General features: G+C 44.9%; 1 protein-coding gene across 2 annotated transcripts in view; it reads left to right on the forward strand.

The window, feature by feature from the left end:
- Positions 1 to 22,663, forward strand: part of zc3h18 (zinc finger CCCH-type containing 18) — a 303,202-nt gene that overhangs the window by 86,991 nt on the left and 193,548 nt on the right. For both annotated transcript variants that reach the window (XM_072280013.1, XM_072280014.1), the window contains one exon: positions 9,270 to 9,381. In XM_072280013.1, coding sequence (XP_072136114.1) covers positions 9,270 to 9,381 — 112 coding nt within the window. The remainder of the gene's footprint in view (positions 1 to 9,269; positions 9,382 to 22,663) is intronic.

Here is a 22,663-nt window from a genome sequence, read left to right on the forward strand (position 1 = left end):
AATACTCCCAAGTACAGTCTGACCAATGCCTTATAATGCCTCAGCATTACATTCTTGCTTTTATGAGAGGTCCTGTCAAAGTTAATGCTAAGTTCTCTGCTGCGCATTCAAAATGAGTTCTGCTGATTCTTGCCCAGATCTATTTGCAGTTCTTTTCCAAAAGGATGTAGATTTCCTCCATGTAAAGAATTGAAGTTATCCTTTATTGCTCCATTTAATGAGTGGCACCACACCACCATGGATTCCCTTGCATTTTAACTTTCTAGATCAGCCTTACCATGATAGTCTTGGTCATATGCTTTACCTTGTACTTTAATTTCTCCGAGCTACAAAGGAATTCCACACCAGACATACATTTCCCCTCCCTTCCCAGTTCAAATCAACTCATTAACTCATCCAACTACCACTACATCTGTGTCAGCCACTCTTCTCCACAGCCCCTCAGCACCTTTCATCTCCCCCAGCCCCTATGCTCAGCCACCTTACGCTTACACTCCACACCTGATACCTACACTGACAGTCGCTGTGCTACGGTTTCCATATGCTCTGCTGCTGTCCGGAAGAGTTCCTCTTGCCACGACTCTGTCACTTTATTATTTTCTGTCAGAGTCATCTTATGTACAGATACTCCTGCACCTAGTGTCACTTTAGCTACAGTCCCTATAAAACATATTCACCTCCACCCCTCCCCCCCAGAAGTTTCCATGTTTTATTGTTTTACAACATTGAATCACAGTGGATTTCATTTGGCTTATTTTGACACTGAACAACAAGGAAAAGACCCTTTCACATCAAAATGAAAACAGATCTTTACAAAGTGATCTAAATTAATTAAAATATAAAACAGAAAATAATTGATTGTATAAGTATTCACCACCTTTAATGTGGCACAGCAAATCGTCACTGATGCAGCCAATTAGTTTTAGAAGTCACAAGTAAGTTAAATAGAGATCAAATGTGTGCACTCAAGGTATTTCAATTGATTCTAGTAAAAATACAGCGGTATCTGGAAGGTCCAGCTGCTGGTGAGTCAGTCCCCTGGCAAAAGCTACACCATGAAGGTACAGACTCGATGGGCCAAAAGGTCTGTCATTTTGCTGTAATGTTCTAACACTCTCTGAGGCCAAGAATTGCCATGCTTCCAGCATCATAACATTGTCATAACTTACGAGTAGTATGTTAGCTGTACTACTTTGGAATGTGGGGGAAATGGGCGCACCCAGAGGAAACCCACGCAGTGACAATCTTCTTACAGACAGTAACAGGAATTGAACCCCACTATCCTACCGTGCTGCCCCAAATGTATTGATACATTAATTGCCCATGAAATTGCCATTAAAGTAAGTTAATTGGAAAAGCTGTCAGAGGGATTAATGAGTATGTATGAGAGAGAGCAAGAGAAATGATGATAGGATTCCTTCCCTGGGAGCTGGCATGGAACTAGTGGGCTGAATGATTCCCACTGTCATTTAGGGGTATAACCTGTAACCTGCAGGATACTTTGTGAATGCTTTCTGAAAATCCACTTACATCACAAACTGCTTTGTGCTATTCTGCAAACTCCACTAGAATTGAATTTATCAAATATGATCTCCCTTTCATAAGTTCTTTCTTTGAAGTACCTTGTTAAAACTTACATAGAAGAATACAGTACTGGAACAGCCCTTCAGCCCACCATATTTGTGCCAGCTATCATGTCAAATTAATCTAATTTCATCTACCTGCACATGGTCTATATCTGTCCATTCCCTGCCTCTTCATCTGTCTGTCAGTGTAAAAACAGCTTCCCTCGTAAAATTTCTCAAAACTTCCCCCTTCCCATTTTAAAGCCATGCCCCCTGATATTTGACATTTCCTCCCTCACGATTTTATAACCTATCAGGTCACCCCTCATCCTCCGTTGGAGAGAAAATAATCCCAGGTTTATCCAGCTTCTACTTGCAGCTAATACTTGATAGATTCCAGCATTTTCTCTGCTCCAGTTAGGCTGACTGATTCATGGTCCCAGTTTATACTCTCTTCCTTAAACTTATCATTACCTTGAAACTGATGCAGAATCTGGAATCTTGGAAGATCAATTATACACTCACCATTTCAAAAGTTGCTATCCTGGACTACAGGTCATCAGTTCCTAGGAAGTTGTTGCTCTTCAGCACCAATAATTTCTTCAGTAATTATATTTATTAGAGATGATTTGTTGTGCTCAATCATTCCAGGTGAGCTCCTCCATTATTTCCTGCTGCCCTTGAGACACTCTAAGGCTCCACTGTAGCAAAGCAGTTAGCGGGACCATATTCCAGCCTGTGGCATAAGAGTTTGGAGTTCAGTTCTGACGTTATCTGGAAGGAGCTTGTATGTGCTTCCCATGAACATGTGGGATTCCTCTGAGTGCTCCCACATTCCAAAGATGTACCGGTTAGTAGGTCAATTGGTCATTGTAAATTGTCCTGTGATTAGGCTAGGGTTAAGTAGGTTGTGGGGGGAGGAGGCGTGCAGACGGTCATTTGGGGGCCCGAGGCTGGGCAGGTTGGCTGTTTGGGGCAGGAGATGGGTGGGTTGGTAGTTATGGGGCAGGGGTAGGCAGATTGGTTGTTTGGTTGACGGGGGTGTGGTTAGTTTGAGGGGCAGACAGTGGGCAGCTTTGTTTGGGGGTAGGGTTAGGTGGGTTTGTAGTCAAGGGGGTGGGTGTTTGGTAGTTTGGGAGGGGATGGGTGTATTCTCGCATACACAAAAGAAGGTTTCTCTGGATTAAATTCCATCTCTGCATTTTAGCCCAACTGACCAGACCATCATCTCCCTGGTGCCTAAAGCTTTCCTTCACATTGACAGCCACATGGCCACTCTTTACTCATTAGCGAACTTCATCGTTCAATTTGAAATTGCTGATATATGTTAAAAGAGCAAGGCTGAATTGAACTCTGTCAATCTCTACTGGTCACAGCCTTCCAGTAACAAAACACCATCAATCATCACCCTTTGCTTCCTGCTGGTGGAGCAGATTACACTCTTTCTTGGATTCCCTGGGTTTTTAACTCTGTGACCAGTCAGTTATGTGGGAGCTCATCAGTGCCCTTGGTAAAAGCCTGGGGTAAAAGCTCACCAACCTACCCTGTTATCTCAATAAATTAATCAAGCAAGTAGAGTGTGGTTTTCCCTTCATAAATCCTGCTACCTCAGCTTAACTCATCTTTCTAAATGATGCATACACCTCTTAGAATGGATTGCAGTAATATGTCTGCCGCTGAAGTTATACTGATTGACCAGTAACTGCTTCATTTAGATTATGAGAACACTCAGTCCTCTTTTATTGCCATTTAGAAATGCATACATGCATTAAGAAATGATACAATGTTTCTCTGGTGTGATATCACAGAAAACAGGACAGACCAAAGACTAACACTGACAAAATACATAATTATAACATATAATTACAGCAGTGCAAAGCAATACCAAAATTTGATGAAGAACAGTCCATAGGCACAGTAAAAAAATAGTCTCAAAGTCCCGAGTCCCTGATAGCGGCGGCAAAAGGGAGAAACTCCCTGCCATAAACGTCCAGGCACCGTCAACTTGCCGATACCTTGGAAGCAGCCGACCACAGCCAATCCTGAGTCCATCAGTCCGAAAACTCCGAGCTTCCGAGCGGCCTCTCCGATCCAGCCTCCCGAATGCCATCCTCTGCCGAGCGCCTTCGACCTCTTCCCGCCCGCTGAAACACGCAAAGCCAAGGATTTCGAGGCCTTCAGCTCCGGAGATTCCGGTTACCACACTGTAGCAGCGGTAGCAAAGCAGACATTTCAGAAGTTTTCCAGATGTTCCGCTATGCACTCACGTCTGTCTCCATCAAATCAGAATTGTGCACGGTCCCGTACTTGACAGATAACAGATATTCATCACCGAAGAGGCCGCGCACGCTGTCGTCACGCCGCTGTCTTCTCCCCTTTATGCATTCTTCTCTCATGAAAGGAGAGTGTATTAACTGTCCTGAAAAATACAAGCACTATTTCTGTAGCCAGACAACATTGAAAATGGTTGGTGTCCACAATTTCCTATTCTAATTGCCCAGGATAATTTTATCTAGTCTTGGTAGTTTATCTACTTTTAAAGTTGATTAATCCCTTTAATACAGTCATTGCTCTCAATAGGCAATAAGTAATAGAAACATGGAAAACCTACAGCAAAATAGAGGCCCTTCAGCCCACAAAGCTATGCTGAACATGTCCTTACCTTAGAACTACCGAGGCTTACACATTGCCCTCTATTTTTCTAAGCTCCATGAATCCATCCAGGAGTCTCTTAAAAGACCCTATCGTTTCTGCCTCCACCACCACCGCCGGCAGCCCATTCCACGCACTCACTACTCTGTGTAAAAAAACTTCCCTTGACATTTCCTCTGTACCTACCTCCAAGCACCTTAAAACTATGCCCTCTCATGCTAGCCATTTCAGCCCTGGGAAAAAGCCTCTGACTATTCACACGATCAGTGCCTCTCATTATCTTGTACACCTCTATCAGGTCACCTCTCATCCTCCGATGCTCCAAGGAGAAAAGGCCAAGTTCACTCAACCTGTTCTCATAAGGCATGCTCCCCAGTCCAGGCAGCATCCTTACATATCTCCTCTGCACCCTTTCTACGGTTTCCACGTCCTTCCTGTAGTGAGGCGAGCAGAATTGAGCACAGTACTCCATGTGGGGTCTGACCAGGGTCCTATATAGCTGCAACATTACCTCTCAGCTCTTAAACTCAATCCCACGATTGTTGAAGGCCAATGCACCGTACGCCTTTTTAACCACAGAGTCCACCTGTGTAACAGCTTTGATTGTCTTATGGACTTGGACCTCAAGATCCCTCTGATCCTCCACACTGCCAAGAGTCTTGCCATTAATGCTATATTCTGTCATCATATTTGACCTACCAAAATGAACCACCTCACACTTATCTGGGTTGAACTCCATCTGCCACTTCTCAGCCCAGTTTTGCATCCTATCGATGTCCCGCTGTAACCTCTGACATGCCTCCACACTATCCACAGCACCCCCAACCTTTGTGTCATCAGCAAATTTACTAACCCATACGTCCATTTCCTCATCCAGGTCATTTATAAAAATCACAAAGAGAAGAGATCCCAGAACAGATCCCTGAGGCACACCACTGGTGACCGACCTCCATGCAGAATAAGATCCGTTTACAACCACTCTTTGTCTTCTGTGGGCAAGCCAGTTCTGGATCCACAAAGCAATGTCCCCTTGGATCCCATGCCTTCTTACTTTCTCAATAAGCCTTGCATGGGGTACCTTATCAAGTGCCTTGCTAAAATCCATATACACTATATCTATGGCTCTACCTTCATCAATGTGTTTAGTCACATCCTCAAAAATTCAATTAGGCTCAATTGTCCTTAATGATGATGCAAAGATCATCACCAGAGGCTCAGCAATCTTCTTCCTCGCTTCCCACAGTAGCCTGGGGTACATCTCGTACGGCCCCGGTGACTTATCCAACTTGATGCTTTCCAAAAGCATTCTCTTCCTTAGTATCTACATACTCAAGCTTTCAGTCAATGCAAGTCATCCCTACAATCGCCAAGATCCTTTTATGTAGTGAATACCGAAGCTAAGTACTCATTAAGTACCTCTGCTCTCTCCTCCAATTCCATGCACACTTTTCCACTGTCACACTTGATTGGTTTTATTCTCTCACGTCTTATCCTCTTGGTCTTCACATACTTGTAGAATGCCTTGGGGTTTTCCTTAATCCTGTCCGCTAAGGCCTTCTCATGGCCCCTTCTGGCTCTCCTGATTTCATTCTTAAGCTCCTTCCTGCTAGCCTTATAATCTTCTAGATCTCTATCATTACCTAATTTTTTGAACCTTTCGTAAGCTCTTCTTTTCTTCTTGACTAGATTTACAACAGCCTTTGTACACCATGGTTCCTGTACCCTACCATCCTTTCCATGTCTCATTGGAACGTACCTATGCAGAAGCCATGCAAATATCCCCTGAACATTTGCCACATTTCTGCTGTATATTTCCCTGAGAACAACTATTCCCTATTTATGCTTCCAAGTTCCTGCCTGATAGCCTCATATTTCCCCTTACTCTAATTAAATGCTTTCCTAACTTGCCTGTTCCAATCCCTCTCCAATGATATGGTAAAGGAGATAGAATTGTGATCACTATCTCCAAAATGCTCTCCCACTGAGAGACCTGACACCTGACCAGGTTCATTTCCCAATACCAGATCAAGTGCAGCCTCTCCTCTTGTAGGCTTATCTACATATTGTGTCAAGAAACCTTCCTGAACACACCTAACAAACTCCACCCCATCTAAACCCCTCACTTTAGGGAGATGCCAATCAGTATTGGGGAAATTAAAATCTCCCACCACGACAACCCTGTTATTATTACACCTTTGCAGAATCTCTCTCCCTATCTGCTCCTTGTATTGGGTGGTCTATAAGAAAAACATCCAGTAGAGTTACTGACCCCTTCCTATTCCAAACTTCCACTCACAGAGACTCTGCAGACACCCCTCCATGACTTCCTCCTTTTCTGCAGCCGTGACACTATCTCTGATCAACAGTGCCACGCCCCCACCTCTTTTGCCTCCCTCCCTGTCTTTTCTGAAACATCTAAAACCTGGCACTTGAAGTAGCCATTCCTGTCTCTGCACCATCCAAGTCTTGGTAACGACCACAACATCATAGTGCTGATCTAGCATCCTCGTAAATCTCTCATGCACCCTCTCCAGTTTGACAATGTCTTTCCTATAACAGGATGGCCAAAATTGTACACAATACTCTTAAGTGCAGTCTCACCAACAACCTGTATAACTGCACCATAATGTTCCAACTCCTAAACTCAATTCCCTGACAATGAAGACCAGTGTGCTAAACACCTTCACCACACTGTCTACATGTACGATTTTTTTCCAGCGAACTATGCAGTTGTACTCTCAGGTCCCTTTTCACTGTACAGATCCTACCCTGGTTTGAATGTTCAAAATGCATCGCCACACATCTAATTTGAAAACGATTTGGCATTCTTCTGCCCATTTAAAAAAAATTATTTAGAAATACAGCACGGAACAGGCCTTTCTGGCTCCATGAGCTACACTGCCCACCTATTCAACACAGGCCTAATCACAAGACAATTTACAATAACCAATTAACTTACTAACTGGTATGTCTTTGTGTCCTTGTGTCACTAATTAATTAATTAAGCCTTTTATAAGTTTAGAACATTTTTAAATGTTTTTTTTTCAAATCATGCCCTCACTTTAATTTCACTGTTAATATTTCACTCCTATATTTGTTAATAGTGCTTAGTAACTCATCTGGGAGAAGAAAACCTGTGATCTCACGCCTTTGCTGCCTTATGGCTATACCCACTCATGGGGAAGGCTTTGGGAGTAAACACAGAGGAAAGATCTGGAGCTGATTCCCTAAGGCAGTCCTACACTTCAACACTTACTGGCAATTCCTGCAATGCCACTGATGCCAAACTGTGTTGGTCTCTGCCATTCCTTTGGATTCATCAATTGTGTGGAGAGGGGGAGTTTGCTGCATAGGCAACAGCTTGCTCTCCATATTGTACTGCCTTGGCTTGTGTATCATATAGACAGCTGGAACACAATATTCATGGTCAACCCCAACCACAGAAGGCTTCATGTGCAGTGTTTCTCTTTTTGCCTTACCTCTCCTTACACCATATCATCTGAATGTTCTAACGTTGACAGTACCACATTTATTCATCCTGGTTCTGTTTAATGCCTCCTATTGATTGGAGGTTGATTTACCATTAAGTAGCTGTTATGATTATATATTTGCTAACATTTGGATTAATACAATTGGTATTACCTCAACTTGGAATTTCCAATTTACATTCCATTCCAACATTGTCAGTGGTCACCATCTTCAAGCTGTTTCCTGAACACATCGGGAGTGTCTTTCCTGTTACTACCCAGTGATTAAGGAAGGCAGTTCATCACCAGCTAGAAATGAGTAAGTAGTTTGTCATGTCATGAATGAACCAAAAATTTCCAGAGAATTGCTCCTAGGCATGAAGCAGAGCTAATTCACTGGATTATAAATAAGCAGTGATCTCCCTCCAGTAGAGTACTGATGAGTGATTGAGTCAGCATGACTCAATTTGTCCTCTGACCCTCCTCTATGCGTTCTAGCATTGGTTCTGAGAGTTACCATACATATTGGTTGGACAGATTTTTCCAGCCCTTCTACTTAAAGTGCCCTCTTCCTTCCCAAATGCTGTGTTATTTTGCCATCTCTGTTCACCATTCCAGAAGAAGCCACTCATCTGTTACACAGGCATGCTGCTAAAATTGGTGGTGGGTAACAGGGGATGAGCAGACCATTTAGTTTCATGTTGAATGCTTCAGTGAAGTTGACCCACAATTGCCATGTGATAGTGCATGGGAGATCTCAATGCACTAAGTTGCCGAACACCTCTATGCTCTTTGCAGCGGCTGTTATTCACCACCTCTCCAGGTGTAAAAGATAATAAAAGGCATAGATCGATTGGACAGCAAGAGACTTTTTCCCAGGACGGAAATAGCTAATACTAGTTTTAAGGTGATTGGAGGAAATTATAGGGGGATGTCAGAGCTTTCGTTCTTTACACTGAGAGTGGGTGAATGGAGTACTCTGGGTGGTTACAGAGGCAGATACATTAGGGGCATTTAGATAGGCACATGGATGAAAAAATAGAGGGCTGCGTAGGAGCGAAGAGTTAGGTTGATCTTAGAATAGGTTCTAAAGAGGACACAACATTGTGGGCCAAAGGGCTGTAGTGTACTGTGTTCAACCTACTCAAGCAGCATTGAAACCTGAGCCACAGGTTCCAGACTGGGAGGTAGAGTTATTGCCAGAACACTTGGTGGTGCAGTTACCTTACATACCAAAATGTACAAACTAGAGTGGTGACTGGTTTGTACTGAGCAGGGGTGACACTTGTATGGCCAGTTCCAGAATGCAACCAGCCTGGGTTCCCACTCCTGATGTCCTGATCAACGTGTAGTAAAATGTTGTTTGCAGGTATTAGGTGAAGATCTAAATAGAGCCCCTCATTAGCTGTGTTGATGGTGTAATCCTGTGCACAGATGGCAATGGTGGAAGATTGACGTATTATAGAACCACCAAAGTTGCAATAAGGAATATGTTTTTATGTATTACTAACTTACTGTTAGCTCACTTTTATACATTGCAGGATGGAAACTACAGCTCACTTATTTTTTTTTATCTCGTCCTTAGACCTGATCCCTATGCAACTCCCTACTATGAGCATGAGGCTGAGCGATATTGGCGTGGTGGACAATATGAAAACTTCAGGGTGCAGTGGACCGAAGCGGATTATCACTACAGGGTAAGCTCTTTGAGAAGTTCATTATGTGCTATTGAATGCATTCCAGCCTGACCAATTTGTTGTAGTTTAGCTCTTCTTTTCACAATTGCAGCCAAATTTCTGAAATCGACAATGAATAGACTAGCCAAGGAATTGGCTTGCCAGAACTACAAGGAGACTGTCATTCTTCATTGTGTCATTTGATGTTCCTGCAATAACACAGGGCCATTTGGCTCTTCCTTGTTTTTGTCCTGGAAGATTTGTTTAAATATAATCACCCTTGCAGTGTCTCCACAGCCTGTTCCTTTTTAATATTTATCTCTTTCCCTTCTGAAAGTTTGCACTCATTTTTTTCTTACCAGACTTTATAGGCAGAATATTCCAGATCTCTTGACTTGCCATGAAAAATAATTATTATCCCTCTGTTACCATACGGTACCTTAACAGTATCCCTTAGTTACAAGGTTTTCTCCCGCATTCCAAGTATGTTAGTAGGTTAATTTGGCAGTATGTGCTCATTGTGCAGAGCTTGCTACAATGCTGTATCTCTAAATAAGAAGAAATTCTGTATACCATTGGAGATAATTTCATACTTGGCTTCATAGAACTACTTGATCATGAATCTCTCTTTAACTTTGCACTGAAGAAAACAGTGCCAACTGCTTAACCCTTCTCAAATAAATGAAGTTCCTTGTCCCTGAGCTATATAAGTACGTCTTCACCTTCCTTCTCAGGGCTTTGTGGCATTTCTGTCCATATGAAAGAAGATTAGATCATCTTTGTGGGGCCTAATTGGTTCGTATTAGCATAACTTATTTTTTGCTTTTGTGATTTGTCTCTGTTAATAATCGCGATGGCCATGTATGCTTTCCTGGGAGTAGTCTATTCACAAGGCCTAAGCTAGTAGTGGTAAAGCCCCGTCAATGGGAACAGCTTTCCACGATACATTCCATTTTTATTGGCTTGTATAATTCTGCCTTCTCTTCAAAGCAAATAGTTTAATCTGTTGCTATATCTATCCTTGCAACTGTAGTTGTCTGCAGTCATTTTCATGAACCCCTGGCAGATCCTCCAATATCTCCATTTACTTGCTACAATGATTCAACTGGAGTTGTGCTTGAGGTCGGATCTGTGCTTTATAAAAGGTTCACGTGATGTCAGTCTGCTGTACTCCATGCTTCGGGGGATAAAGAGTTATAGAATTCTGTTTCAACCTGTCTTGCTTCTTTCAATGAATGGTGTGTACTCAGATACCCCCAGCAGTAAAAGATTATGGTCATTACCCCTGTAGTTTTCTCCATCCTTAAGACTGTAGGACTCATTCCTTCTAGAACGTACAAGATCATAAGATATAGGAGCAGAATTAGGCCATTTGTCCCATCAAGCCTGCACCACCATTTTAATATGGCTGATCCAATTTTCCTGTCAGCCCTTTCTCCTGCCTTCTCCCCGTATCCCTTCATGCCCTGACCAATCAAAAATCTGTCAATCTTTGCCTTAAATATACATGTACAGTTGCCTGTGGCAAGGAATTCCACAGATTCGCCACTCTCTGGCTAAAGAAATTCTTCCTCATCTCCATTCTAAGAGGATGCCCTTCTATTCTGAGGCTGCGTCCTCTGGTCTTAGACTCTCCCACTATAGGAAATCTCCTCTCCACATCCACTCTATCAAGGCCTTTCACCATTTGATAGGTTTCAGTGAGGTCATCACTCGTTCTTCTGAATTCTAGTGAATGCAGGCCCAGAGCCATCAAACGCTCTTCACGTGACAAGCCATTCAATCCTGGGATCAATCTTGTGAACCTCCTTTGAACCCTCTCCAGTTTGAGCACATCCTTTCTAATATAAGGAGCCCAAAACTGCTCTCAATACTCAATATTACATCACAAACAAGAGAAAATCTACAAATAATGGAAATCTGAGCAACACACACAAAATGCTGGAGGAACTCAGCAGGCCAGGCAACATCTAGGAAGAGTACAGGCCAAAACCCTGGAGAGAAAAAGCTGGGGAGTAGAATTAAAAGGTGGGGGCAGCAGAAAGAGAAACACCAGGTGATAGGTGAAAACTGAAGCGGGAGGGATGAAGTAAAGAGCTGTGAAGTAAATTTGTGAAAGAGACAGAATGCCACGGAAGAAAGAAAAAGAGCACCAGAGGAAGGCGATGGGCAGGTAAGGAGAGGGGAAAAGGGTTGGGAAATGGTGGAAGGGGGGATGGTGGAAGGGGGGGATGGGGGCATTACTGTAAGTTCCAGAAATCCATCATGGGTACCAGCCTCCATCGTATCCAAAACATCTTCAAGAAGTGGTGCCTTAGGAAGGTGGCATCCATCATTAAGGTCCCACCACCCAGGACATGCCATTTTCACACTGTTACCGTCAGGAAGGAGGTACAGAAGCCTGAAGTCTCACACTCAGCAATTCAGGAAATGCTTCTTCCCCTGTGCCATCTGATTTCTAAATGGACAAGGCACCCATGAACGCAACCTCACTATTTCTTTATTTCTGTCCTTTTGCATTACTTATTTTAACTATTTAATAGACATGTATACTTGGTGTGCTCAGTCTTTATGTATATTTATTTATCATACATTTCATTGTACTGAATCAGAATCAGGTTTATTATCACTGGCATATGACGTGAAATTTGTTAACTTAGCAGCAGTAGTTCAATGCAATACATAATCTAGCAGAGAAAAAATAAATAAAATAAAAATAATAATAAATAAACAAGTAAATCAATAAAGTATATTGAATAGATTTTTTAAAAATGCAAGAACAGAAATACCGTATATTAACTTGTTACATACACCATTCTCCAGGTACCTTACAAGGTAGCCTTCATCCAGGAGCAGATGTCATCAGGTGGTTCCCAACCTTCACCAGTGGTGGCCAAGTCACTGCCCGTCTGCTCCTGGCTTCCAGCTTCCCTCTTCTTGCCTACTCCAAATCCAACAAGAGGCTCGTTCTGCCTTTTCCCCCATCCTACGAGCTGCTTGTTTTTTGCTCCTTTCGTCCAGGCCCAGAGCTGACACCAACCGCCATGCTGATTTGGCTGGGAAACCTCTGCAGCCGATCTCCACAGGGAACAACCATACCTGCCATCCCTTGTCTTTACACTCCTGCACTAAGGGCTGGTACTTCAAGGCCTTTCTGTCGTGGGCCTCTTCCCATCCCTCCTCCCATAGCACAGTCAGCTCAACCAGAATTATTTTCCTATCTTCAGTTGACCACAGTACAATGTCCGGGCATACGGTTGTGTGCACCACATCCGGGAACTGCAGCTTCCTTCCCACATCGACCCTCATCTCCCAGGACCTGGCTGTTAGCCGCAGATTGGGCTTTGGTTGTTTGGTTACGAAAGGCCTGGCTCCCTCTTTGATGAAGGTGATGACCTTCCTCAAATCTGTGCCAGCCATCCTTGCATCTCTCTCACTCTATTGTGTCAGCAAGAGCCAGAAGCACCTTATCATGGCGCCACCTATGCTGTCCTTGAGTTAGAGCTGTTTTACACCCGGACAGTATATGAGCCAGCGTCCCCTTTTGACCACAGAGCTTACAGTTCGGGTCCTCTCCCATCCCCCATGTGTACAGATGTAATGGCGAAGGAAGGGTGTCATATACGGATCGCAAGAGGAAGGAAATGTGGAAGGGCTCCAGTCTTCATAACTCTGCCCATGAGATCTTGCACTTGGGCAGACCCCATTTTGTCCAGGCACCCTGGGACCCTTGTTCCACTGCCTTTGACATCCGCTTCTCTTCCTCGTGGATCCGTACTTCTGCCTATACCATGTCTCGCCTGTTCCTTATGCTTGCGTTTCCCCACTGCTGGAAGTGAACTGAGCCGAGGCCTTGCCGCCCGATGCAGGGGTTGCCGATTATATCTCGCAGCTTCAGAGGACACACTGCCTCCTCCACAGCTGCGTTGGCTGCCTACTTGCGCCCAGATCTGGTTGTAACGCCTGCTTGCTTTACCAAGATGTCATTGGAATCTCTCAAGCTTAATAAGGCTCTGCATTTTGCTACCTTGAATTCCTCCACAACAGATGACAGGGGAAGCTGCAGTTGCCCAGATCGAATATAGAGGTCCACTGAAGAGAAGCTTGGGGGAACTCCAACCATCTCCGCAGGTGCCTGTTGGTTTTCCTCAGGATGCCCTCTACGGCAGTCATGGGGAACTCATAAAGTGTGAAGAGCCAAAGAAGCCTGGGCAGAAGGCCGTATTGGTATAGCCAGGTCTTGAATTTGCCGGGAAGTCCGGATTTGTCGATCTTCTTCAGTCATTCATCTGTCTGCCTCACAGCATTGGTGACATTGGCCCCATCTGTCCGTGAGACATTAAACCACTTCCCCAAGCATTTTATTGGGTTATCTTTGATGGAAGGGATGACGTCACCCCAAACTTGGGAAGCTAAACTTGCTAATAACTTTGCCCTTTCTGATCACCGTACATCTGGACTTCATGGCCTTGAGGGACATCCTCGCAGAAGTGGCTACATTGTCCAGAGTTTCCAATACCCATCTTGCTTGGACATGTGACACAATTGTTATAGTGATGTTGTCCATGAACCCTTGTAGAGCCGGCTGAACAATGCCCGACTCCTGCGTGGGGCCGCGGGTTACATCTGCTGATAATAGGAAGTTCATTCCCATAATAAATAGGATGGGGGAGATGGTGCATCCTGTTGGAATCCCCTTTTGGAGGTCCTGCCAACTAGTTGTGAAATGGGCTGATGTAAATCTGAGTTTGAATCCTCCTAAGTAGCTGGTGATCATGTCTCGAATAGACACTAGGATGTAGTAGTGGTCAAGTCCTTCTAGGGTGAGGTCATGTGGAATAGATCCATAGGCATTCGTGGGGTCTAACCAGACAACTGTTAGGTCGCCTTTTTTCTGCTTGGCCTCACGGATCAAATGGCTAATCATCAAGGTGTGTTCCAGACACCCTGAAAAGCCTGGAATACCGCCTTTCTGGATGGATGTGTTGATATAGCGGTTCTGCGTCATGAAAGAAGTCAGGCTTCTTGCGAGCACAGAAAAGAAAATCTTACATTCCATATCCAGGAGAGAAATTGTCCTAAACTGGGCAATTGTGGAAGAATCCTCTTCCGTTGGAATAAAGTATCCCTTTGCCAATTTCCAACTTGATGGAATAGTACCTTTGGCCTAGATCTTTCTCATGAACTTCCACAGCCTCCGAAGAAGTTTTCAGCATTTCTTATACACTTTATAAGATATGCCGCTCGGGCCTGGGGCAGCTGATGCTTCAGCTTTCCGGATCATGTCCTGGATTTTCTGCCATGTAGGCTCCTTCACATTCAGCTCAATTGATAGTTTTTCTGGTCTATGCACAGCCCAATTGGTTCCTAGTCCCTGACCCCTCCGTGGGTCGCAGGAGCTCCTGTACCTCTGGTTTTTGAGCGGGATAGTATACCAGATTTTTGTTGGCCGAGAAGAGTCCTGGTGAAGCTGAATGGATCTCACAAACTGCGCTTGCCTTTTCTCTTTCTTCCTCCTTTGCTGTCGTAGATGTTCCTGCAGCATACTGGTTAAGTCCTTGATACCTTCTTTTTTGACCAGTGAACTGGTTTTAAACCTCTTGCTGAGCGTCTTTAATTCGCTCCTCAAGCGACGAACCTCCCTTTCCCTCCTATTTGGTTGCCACAGTAACTTGGGCTGGCTTCTCCGCTCCATTGGGCCAAATCGTTCCTTAGCTAGATTGTACGCTATGGCTGTGAGTGAGTCGATCTGTCTGTGTACTGGACCTGCTAAGGCAACTTCCAGGATGCTGTCTAGATCATCATCGAACTGCATCCAGGCGACGTTATCTGACGATCTAGGCCATTTGATCCTGTCTTTCCTTGACGAATAGATTGGGGTAACCGAAGAGGAACTCACTTGATCTGTTGTTTGATGCTGAGGCGACTCAAGTGCGGAGAGATCTTCAGCTCTGTGGGGTGCTTCCTGGCTGGAATTCTCCTTCGTCTCAACAGACACTAAGTCCGTGCGCTGCACTTGGGTCACCATTGATCCACATCTAGACCTGCTCTGGTGTATCTTGAGCCCTCTGATGTTTTGCAGACTTTCCCATACCGACATCTTACTGTGAATTCTTCTCCAGTCAGTGTTGTTTGCTTTAGCTTCCTTGTAGTCGTGTTTCCTGTCCTGGTCATTGCCAGTATGACCGTCCCGTTGAGTCTCTCTTCCTCCCTCCCCCCACCCCCACCCTCAGGAGACACTGGGGGTATTGCTCTTCGTGTTCAGTCGTAGGTTGAGTGGTGCCCTCTTGCAAGTGCTGCCCGCAAGGTTGCTAGCCCGTACCAGTTTTTCCTGGAGGTCAGCTGTCTCTCCAGCGTCACCGACCTTTCTTGGTTGCCATCCAGTGAAGTAGTGTCCAAAGATTCAATGTCCATTTAGGAATCGGATGGCGGAGGGGAAGAAGCTGTTCCTGAATCGCTGAGTGTGTGCCTTCAGGCTACTGTATCTCCTTCCTGATGGTAACAGTGAGAAAAGGGTAAAGGAACTGGAGATACAGCTCGATGACCTTCGTCTGGTCGTGGAAAGTGAGGAGGTGATAGAGAGGAGCTACAGGCAGGTAGTCACACCGGGACCTTGCGAAACAGATCAGTGGGTAACAGTCAAGAAAGGGAAGGGCAGGAGTCAGAGGCTAGAGAGTACCCCTGTGGCTGTCCCCCTTAACAAAATAAGTACTCCTGTTTGAGTACTGTTAGGGGAGATGGCCTACCTGGGGGAAGCAACAATGGCCACACCTCTGGCACAGAGACAGGCCCTATGGCTCAGAAGGGTAGGAAGAGGAGAGGATGGCAGCAGTGATAGAGGACTCTATAGTTAGGGTGTCATACAGGCAATTTTGTGGATGCAGGAAAGAAACGTGGTTGGTAGTTTGCCTCTCAGGTGCCAGGGTCCGGGATGTTTCTGATCACGTCCACCATATCCTGAAGTGGGAAGGTGAACAGCCAGAGGCCGTGGTACATATTGGTACCAATGACAAAGGCAGGGAAAGGGAGAAGGTCCTGAAATCAGATTACAGGGAGCTAGGAAGGAAGTTGAGCAGCAGGACCTCAAAGGTAGTAATCTCAGGATTACTGCCTGTGCCACGTGACAGTGAGTATAGGAATAGAATGAGGTGGAGGATAAATGCATGTGTGAGGGATTGGAGCAGTGGGCAGGGATTCAGATTTCTGAATCATTGGGACCTCTTTTGGGGCAGGAGTGACCTGTACAAAAAGGACGGGTTGTCCTTGAATCCAAGGGAGACACTGCTCCCTGAAGATGTCCTGGGTACTTTGTGGGCTAGTACCCAAGATGGAGCTGACTAGATTTACAACCTTCTGCAGCTTCTTTCAGTCCTGTGCAGTAGCCCCTCCATACCAGACAGTGATACAGCCTGTCAGAATGCTCTCCACAGTACATCTATAGAAGTTTTTGAGTGTATTTGTTGACATGCCAAATCTCTTCAAACTCCTAATGAAGTATAGCCGCTGTTTTGTCTTCTTTATAACTACATCGATATGTTGGGACGAGGTTAGATCCTCAGAGATCTTGTCACCCAGGAACCTAAAACTGCTCACTCTCTCCACTTCTGATCCCTCTGAGGATTGGTATGTATTCTTTTTCCTTACCCTTCCGGAAGTCCACGATCAGCTCTTTCGTCCTACTGATATTGGGTGCTAGATTATTGCTGTGGCACTACTTCACTAGTTGGCATATCTCACTCCTGTACGCCCTCTCGTCACCACCTGAGATTCTACCAATAATGGTTGTATCGTCAGCAAATTTATAGATGGTATTTGAGCTATGCCTAGCCACACAGTCATGTGTATTTAGAGAGTAGAGCAGTGGGCTACTGCCGTAAAGTTAACAAATTTCACAACGTTTGTCAGTGATATTAAATCTGATTCTCTAAAAATTGCTCTCTTGGAATCCAGAATCAACTTGATTTTTCCAATCTACCTCCATATTGAAATCCCCCATGACTATTGTAACATTGTTCTTTTGGCATGCATTTTCTATCTCCTGTTATAATTTGTAGACCACATCCTTACTAATGTTTGGGGGTCTGCAGTTCCTTTGCTCTATCCACAATGATTCAACACCTTCTGACTCTATGTCACCTCTTATAATTTCATTTTTTACCAATAGAGCAACGCTACCCCCTTCTTTTCGATTCAATGTGTATCCTTGGACATTAAGCTCCCAGCTATAGTCTTCTTTCAGCCATGATTCACTGATGCCAACAGCATCATACATGCCAATCTGTAACTGTGCTGCAGGTTTATCGACCTTATTCCGTATACTACTCACATAAAAAAAAAATAACACCTTCAGTCCTGTATTCACCTTTTTCGATTTTGTTCACCTTTTATGTTGCAACACATCCTGTTGACTTCAATTTTGCCACATCAACAGCCTGTCCTCACTTCACATTGCTTCTGTTTGTAAACCAGCTACCTCATCTTCAGCACTATCACTCCAGTTCCCATCCCCCTGCTAAATTGGTTTAAACCCTCCAAAACAACTCAAGCCAATCTGCCCACAAGGATATTGGACCCTCTCTTGATTCAGGTTATGTAACTCAGCCATTTTGTACCTTCTCCCAAAGAGATCCCAATAATCCATAAATCTGAACCCTTGCCCCCTTGCACCAGTCCCTCAGCCACAGGTTCACCTGCCAAATCATCATATTCCTACTCTCACTGGCACTTGGCATTGGCAGCAATCCAGAGATTACTACCATAGAGGTCCTGTCCTTCAGATTTCATTTTAGCTCCCTAAAATATCTCTTCAGAACCTCCTCAACTTGTCTACCTTTGTCATTGGTGCTAATATGCAACAAGACTTCTGGCTACTTGCCCTCGCCCTTGAGAATGCCATGGACCAGATCCGAGACATCCCTGATCCTGGTAGCAGGTTGCCAATGTGCCATCTGGATGTCGCTATCTTGCCCACAGAACCTTGTTTCGGTTCCTCTGACTAGGGAATCTCCTATCAATACTGCAGTCCTCTTCACCTCCCTGCTCTTCTGAGCCACAGCACCAGACTCAGTGCCAGAGACCCGGTCACTATGGCTCCCTCCTGGTAGGTTGTCCCCCTCAATAGTATCTAAAGTTGTATACTTATTATTGAGGAGAAGTATAGAAGGTCTAATCTCCTTTTGGGTGGACAGAAATGCTGTGACCTCTGATAACAACCATGAAGGAGGACTGCGTGTCCACATCAGTAAGAACAAGTATGTGAATCCCTCGGTAGTAATGGACTGCTGCTCATGGCAAATGGTATTTTTAATTGTGAAGTGCAGGCTTTTCTCATTTCCAAGGGAGTTCACTGCCATAGTGATTATTGCTGTTCACCTCCCTCTCTGCTAGTGCCGGGGAAGTGCTGCAGGAGCTCGATAGCACAATCTGCAACCTTGAAGCCACCCACCCCAATGGTGTCTTATTTGTTGCTGCTGACTTCAGTCATGTCAATTTAAAAACAGTCCTGCCAAAGTTGTACCAGCATGTCAACTTTGCAACCAGAGTAGAGAATATATTAGACCTAGTTTATACCAACATTCATGGAGTCAAGGCTATTCCCTGCCCTCACCTCCGATGCTCAGACCACATATCTATTTTGCTGATCCTTGCATACCAGCCACTGGTGAAATGGGTGAAATGAGTGAAACCAGTTCCTAGGGGTATCAGGACCTGACCCGAAGGTGCCATCTCAGGGAGGTGGCTGCCTGCGATCATCATGTCAACATGTGTGTTGGTGACTGGCTATATAGAAAAATGCATTGAGGACATTAACATATTTAAACTCTACATGGACAGGGCAAACATGAAACTATGGCCAACTGCAAATGTTTGTGCACTGTTTAGGCTTTGGGACACTGCCTTCAGATCCGGATAAGACAATTTTAAGGTTGGTGAGAGCCACACTCTTCTGTGCCATCGGGAAGGCAAAGCATGCATACCCACAGAAAACCTACAGACATCTTTGTGGCACCAGGGACACACGGCACTTGTGACAACGTGTACAAACCATAACTGGTTACTAGTCCACCCTGCATATCAACAGCAGCAATACTTCCCTTCGTTGATAGGCTGAGTGCTTTCTATGCATAGTTTGACCAAATAAATGATGTGACATCAAGGAAAGCCCCCTCTCTTCCTGAGTAACAGGCTCCCTGTCTGGCCACAGACGAAGAGGGATAACCCAAGACACGGTAAACCCACTTAAAGCTGTGGGTCCGGGCAAAATGCCTGATCAGCTGCTGAGAGGCTGGTGCGGCCAAGCTAATGGAGGTCTTAACAGATATCTTTAATATCTCTCTGAAGCAGTCCATTGTCCCTGCAGGTTTCAAGGCAGCCACCATCATTCTGGTGCCCAGGAGAGCAACAGTAACTGGCTTAAATGCTATGATTACTTCCTACTGGCACTGATTTCAACAGTCCTAAAGTGCTTTGAGTAACTGGTAATGGATCTTATAAAATCCCACATTGCAGCAACATTTGACCTTTTCTAGTTCACCTACCATCAAACTGGTCCACTGATGATGCCATAGCCTTGGACCTCCCTTCTGTCCTGTCCCACTTAGAAAATGAGGCTTGAATATTTGGATGTTGTTCATTGACCTCAGCTCAGCGTTTAACACAATCACCTCTCAAAGGCTGCTTGGTAGAGTGTTCTCATTGGGACTCAACACCTCTCTCTGTAACTGGATCTTGGGCTGGTTGACAGAAAGACCCTGGTCAGTCCCAGTTGACAGCAACATCTCGTGCTCCATCACACAGAGCGTTGGGCCTTCCAGGGCTGTGTGTGCAGTCCGCTGCTGCCTCACGATAACACTGCCAGACCCAGTTCAAACCGCATCATCAACTTTTCTGATGATACCAGTGGTTGGCCTCATCAGCAACAGTGGTGAGTCAGCATGTAGAGAGGAGGTAGAGAGGCTTGTCACAGGGTGCGTGAAAGACAACCTGAGTCTCAACATGGACCAAACGAGATGGTTGCGGACTTCAGCAGGACACAGGTCGACCGCTCTCCATTGCACATCAGTGGTTTTTCTGTGGACAGTGAAGAGCACAAAGGTTCTTGGTGTGCACATAACAGATGATCTGAAGAAGGGTCTCTGCATGAAACATTGACTGTTTACTCTTTTCCATTAATGCTGGAGGAACTCAGCAGGCTAGGCAGCATTTTGTGTGTGTTGCTGTGGATTTCCAGAATCTGCAGGTTTGTCCGTGTAACAGATGATCTAACCTAGACTCACAACACCTCTATTATCAAGAAGGCTATGCTTTACTATATGCATTTTGAATTATATTTTATTACCTTATTTTCACAATAATATTTTGGGTTATGACCTGTGTGTGATATATGTTGTGTGGCTGAATCGTGGTCCTGAGGAGTGTTGTTTTGTTTGGTTCTATATATAGTCCTATGCAAAAGTAGCCTGGATATCTAGGAGTTTTACACAGTACTGTATTTCTCAATGTGGAGCAGAGAGTGAGTTTTTAAATCTGGTGGGAGCAAAGGATGGCAGGGGTGGAATGCCACAGGAGGGGTGTGGAACAGGTGGCAGAGAATGAGTGCTGGGGCTGGGGGGGGGGGGGGGTGCGGGAGAGGGGTTGTTGGCAAAGATGCAGACACTCCCAGCTTTGAGACACCAGGCAAGTCATTTGACTCCAAACAATTATTTTTGATCATTAGAGAATGTCTCTCTGGTGCTTTCCCTTCTCCTTTTCCCAACCATGATTCCCCTCTCCCTGATCACTTCCCACTCAGTCTGTAATGCAGACTATATTAGAATCAGGCTTATTATCTCTTACATGTGTCATGAAGTTATTTTTTTTTGTGGCAGCAGGACAGTGCAATACATAAAATTACTTCAATACTGTGCGAAAGTCTCAGGTGTTTAGGCTCATTCTCTGCGACTCAATCAGGAGCTTCCAAATCAGTATCCCTTTCCGGGGCTGGGCCCGGCCCCGTCTCTTTCACGGTGGGCTCTTCCCTCGCCCCGCACCTCCGCAGAGTCCTCGTACAAGGTGTAAACTCCAATTCGGGCTCTTGGTCTACCTGCACCCCTGACTCGGGCAATAGGTGGTTCCAATGGAGTACCCTGACAGGCCCCTTCCCATCCTCTGGTCTCACCCGGTAAACAGATAGGTTCGACATCTGGCTCTCTACCACATAGGGGGTGGCCACCCAGCGATCCGCTAACTTGTGCTTACTAGGTAGTCCTAAATTCCCTATGAGGACGCGGTCTCCTGACAGAAGCTGGGTGAACTTCACTTTCCGATCATACCTCTTCTTATTCCCTTGATTCTGCTTGGTGGCCGCCTCCTCAGCCAACTCGTATGCCCTTTTCAACTCCCTCCTCATATCGGACACATACTTCAGATAGGGTGTCGAAGGTAATTCACCTGCTTCAGTCCCAAAACACAGGTCAGTGGGCAACCTCGCTTCCCACCCGAACATCAGATAATAAGGTGGGTACCCCATAGCGTCATTGCGGGTACAATTGTAACAGTGAACCAAATGCCCAGCGTGCAGACTCCACTTACTCTTCTGGCTGATCTCCAGAGTCCCGAGCATGTCCAACAGGGTCTGGTTAAACCTCGGGCTGAGGATCACCCTGCGGGTGGTTGGACATGGTCCTGGATTTCTTGACCCCAAGCATATCCAGTAATTCATTCAGTAGGGTTATCAACGGACAAGAGTAGCCATCAAATACGTTGTGTTTACCCCGAAAAGACTACCATGACCACGAAGCTTTGCGCGGGTACCTGTGTGCGCATGCACGTACGTGCCGATTTTTTTTCTACAAATTGCTTTTAGCAATTCTGTACGGGGGTTGGATGTTAATCATGACCGGCATATAGGTGATAAGTCAACTATAACTAATAAACTCAATTTCGTTTCTAAAAGGGTTTATCTAATGAATTTAATATTAAACACACAGCGCATATTTTCCTCATGTGAATGAAGTGATAAGTTACTTATAAGTCTATAGCATCATAACATTTTAAGTAACGTTTGGATATTAAACACGCAGCACATATTTTCCCCGTATGAACATATAAAACCATTGCAACACACCAATATCGCTGAATCAGTGGGAGCCCTGGGCTTGTTTCCCTGCAACGAGATAGTGCCATTGAGGGGTGATGGGAGACAGCGATACTCGAAGGGGGTTCCTTATGTCCGGTCTATTCCGCAATTTAGTTTCCGTTGCATTCATCGCAGAGATATGTTGGAAATGGAAGCAACGTTTTCAGTGCTTTCGTGGCTATCTCA

Source organism: Mobula birostris, chromosome 15 (genome assembly GCF_030028105.1).
Source record: "Mobula birostris isolate sMobBir1 chromosome 15, sMobBir1.hap1, whole genome shotgun sequence".
In the NCBI taxonomy this organism is placed as follows: Eukaryota; Metazoa; Chordata; class Chondrichthyes; order Myliobatiformes; family Myliobatidae; genus Mobula; species Mobula birostris.